At 43.7% G+C, this 1,695-nt stretch overlaps 1 protein-coding gene across 1 annotated transcript; it reads right to left on the reverse strand.

Moving 5' to 3' along the window:
- Positions 1-156: 156 nt before the first annotated feature.
- LOC123965320 (ovarian cancer G-protein coupled receptor 1-like) lies at positions 157-1,198 on the reverse strand (the record flags this gene model as incomplete). The annotated part of the gene is made up of 2 exons (XM_046041876.1): positions 157-901; positions 1,011-1,198. Coding segments are annotated over 2 exons (693 nt in total), but the record flags the coding sequence as incomplete, so codon positions are not given.
- Positions 1,199-1,695: the final 497 nt, after the last annotated feature.

A 1,695-nucleotide genomic window follows, 5' to 3' on the forward strand; every position in this document is an offset into this window, starting at 1 on the left:
TAGGAAGAAGACAGCGAGGCGGCTAGAATGAGCTCAGTTCATCTAAAATAATATCTGCTTTGCTTCTGGGATTAAAGGAGAATAATGACAGACATCAACTTCCAGCTCCAAACTAATAAAACACATTTTATTTCCATGTGTTGAAGCCGTCACAGTGAACCAGAGCAAGTTGACCAAAACATTTCCCAGCAGCCACTTCTCCCACAGCAGAGTCCAAACAGTGCTTCCTGTTCTCTACAGTTAGGTGTCTTATTGGAAATGGTCTCAGTAGATGACAGGATCTGTCTCGTCTCTATCCTTTCTATTGGCCTCCATTTCTCCTCCTGTTTCCTCCCCTTTCTCTCTCTCCCTCTTTCTCTGCCTACATGAAGCTGACTGTGGAAATGTTGTCATCATTCATACTGATGGACTGCTGATATCATTGCTGTCCATTCTGCAGCAACACACAGAGGCCAAAAGCTTCTCTATGAACCCTTTCCTCATGAAGACATACAGGACTGAGTCTGCAAGAGGACTCAACCTAACAATTGTAAGAGACAGAAGGTTGAGTCTAAAGTCTACCAATCGGTTAATGTCAGTGTATACTTTCAAGAACCAAATCATGAAGGGCAGGAACAGCACGGTGTAAATAAGCAGCACCAGAACCAAAACTCCCACAATTCGTCGTTTTTCATCAGAGGGAACCGAGATGGAAGCAGACAGGGCTTTGAGGGTCCCAGCCAGGGAGAATATTAACAGTGGGAAGGGAAGGAGGAGGACAAAGTAGATAATTGCTTGGGCCAGATTAAAGAAAAGGACAACACAGACAGGAGAAAGGACCCAGACCAGGACACAGACCACCACAGAGCTCTTGATGGTTCGTCTGAAGCGGTACCACAGCGGGTGGGCGATGACCAAATACCTGTAATACAAGATGGACACAAAGTCTTTGAGGAGCTTCAGAGTTATAAACTAATATAATGTTCAGACACAGAAGGAGCTCCACACATACTGGATAGACAGATAGATACCTTTCCAGGGCGATGCAGACCATGAAGCCAACACTGGCAATCAGAGCAGAGAAGTAAATACAATAGAAGATGAGAAATATCGTCCAATCCACATTTGGTACCACCTGAACGATCATGAAGCAGAGCTGAATCAGGTCAGTAATGAGAAGGTTGATGACGTAGATGGGAACAACATGATCTCTTCTCACCTGCAGGAAAACATTGGTAAAAGTCAACAAGCAGTTGGAAACATGTTGTGAAGTCCACCTCCTCCCAAATCTGTCATCCTGCTCTGCCCAAATAATAATAATACATTTTATTTACAGGCACCTCAAGGTCACCTCACAAAACATCTTCAAACAGTCTAGAAATACATTTATAAAACTAACAGCAATTTTAATTGCAGTGCTTACAATCAGGGTTGATAAACAATTGGAAACAAAAGTTTGTTGTGACCTGCACTGCAAAGGGAGTTCAACCTACTCAGAGTTAACTCGGGGTTATCGGGCAAACTCAGGGTTGACAAACTCAGATCACCTACACTGGAGTTAAATGGTACTACGAAGGTGGATAAAATGTTAGGATGGTTAGTTGCGTTGGTGTTAACCCCGTGTTAACTTAATTGGAGTTGGTGCATGTTCGCATAAAAGGGGCGTGTTTGGCCGTGCAGGCAGTTTTTTCGCAAAAAAGCCTTTGCAAGGCTGCA

The sequence above is a fragment of the Micropterus dolomieu genome, unplaced genomic scaffold (assembly GCF_021292245.1).
Source record: "Micropterus dolomieu isolate WLL.071019.BEF.003 ecotype Adirondacks unplaced genomic scaffold, ASM2129224v1 contig_9211, whole genome shotgun sequence".
NCBI lineage: Eukaryota > Metazoa > Chordata > Actinopteri > Centrarchiformes > Centrarchidae > Micropterus > Micropterus dolomieu.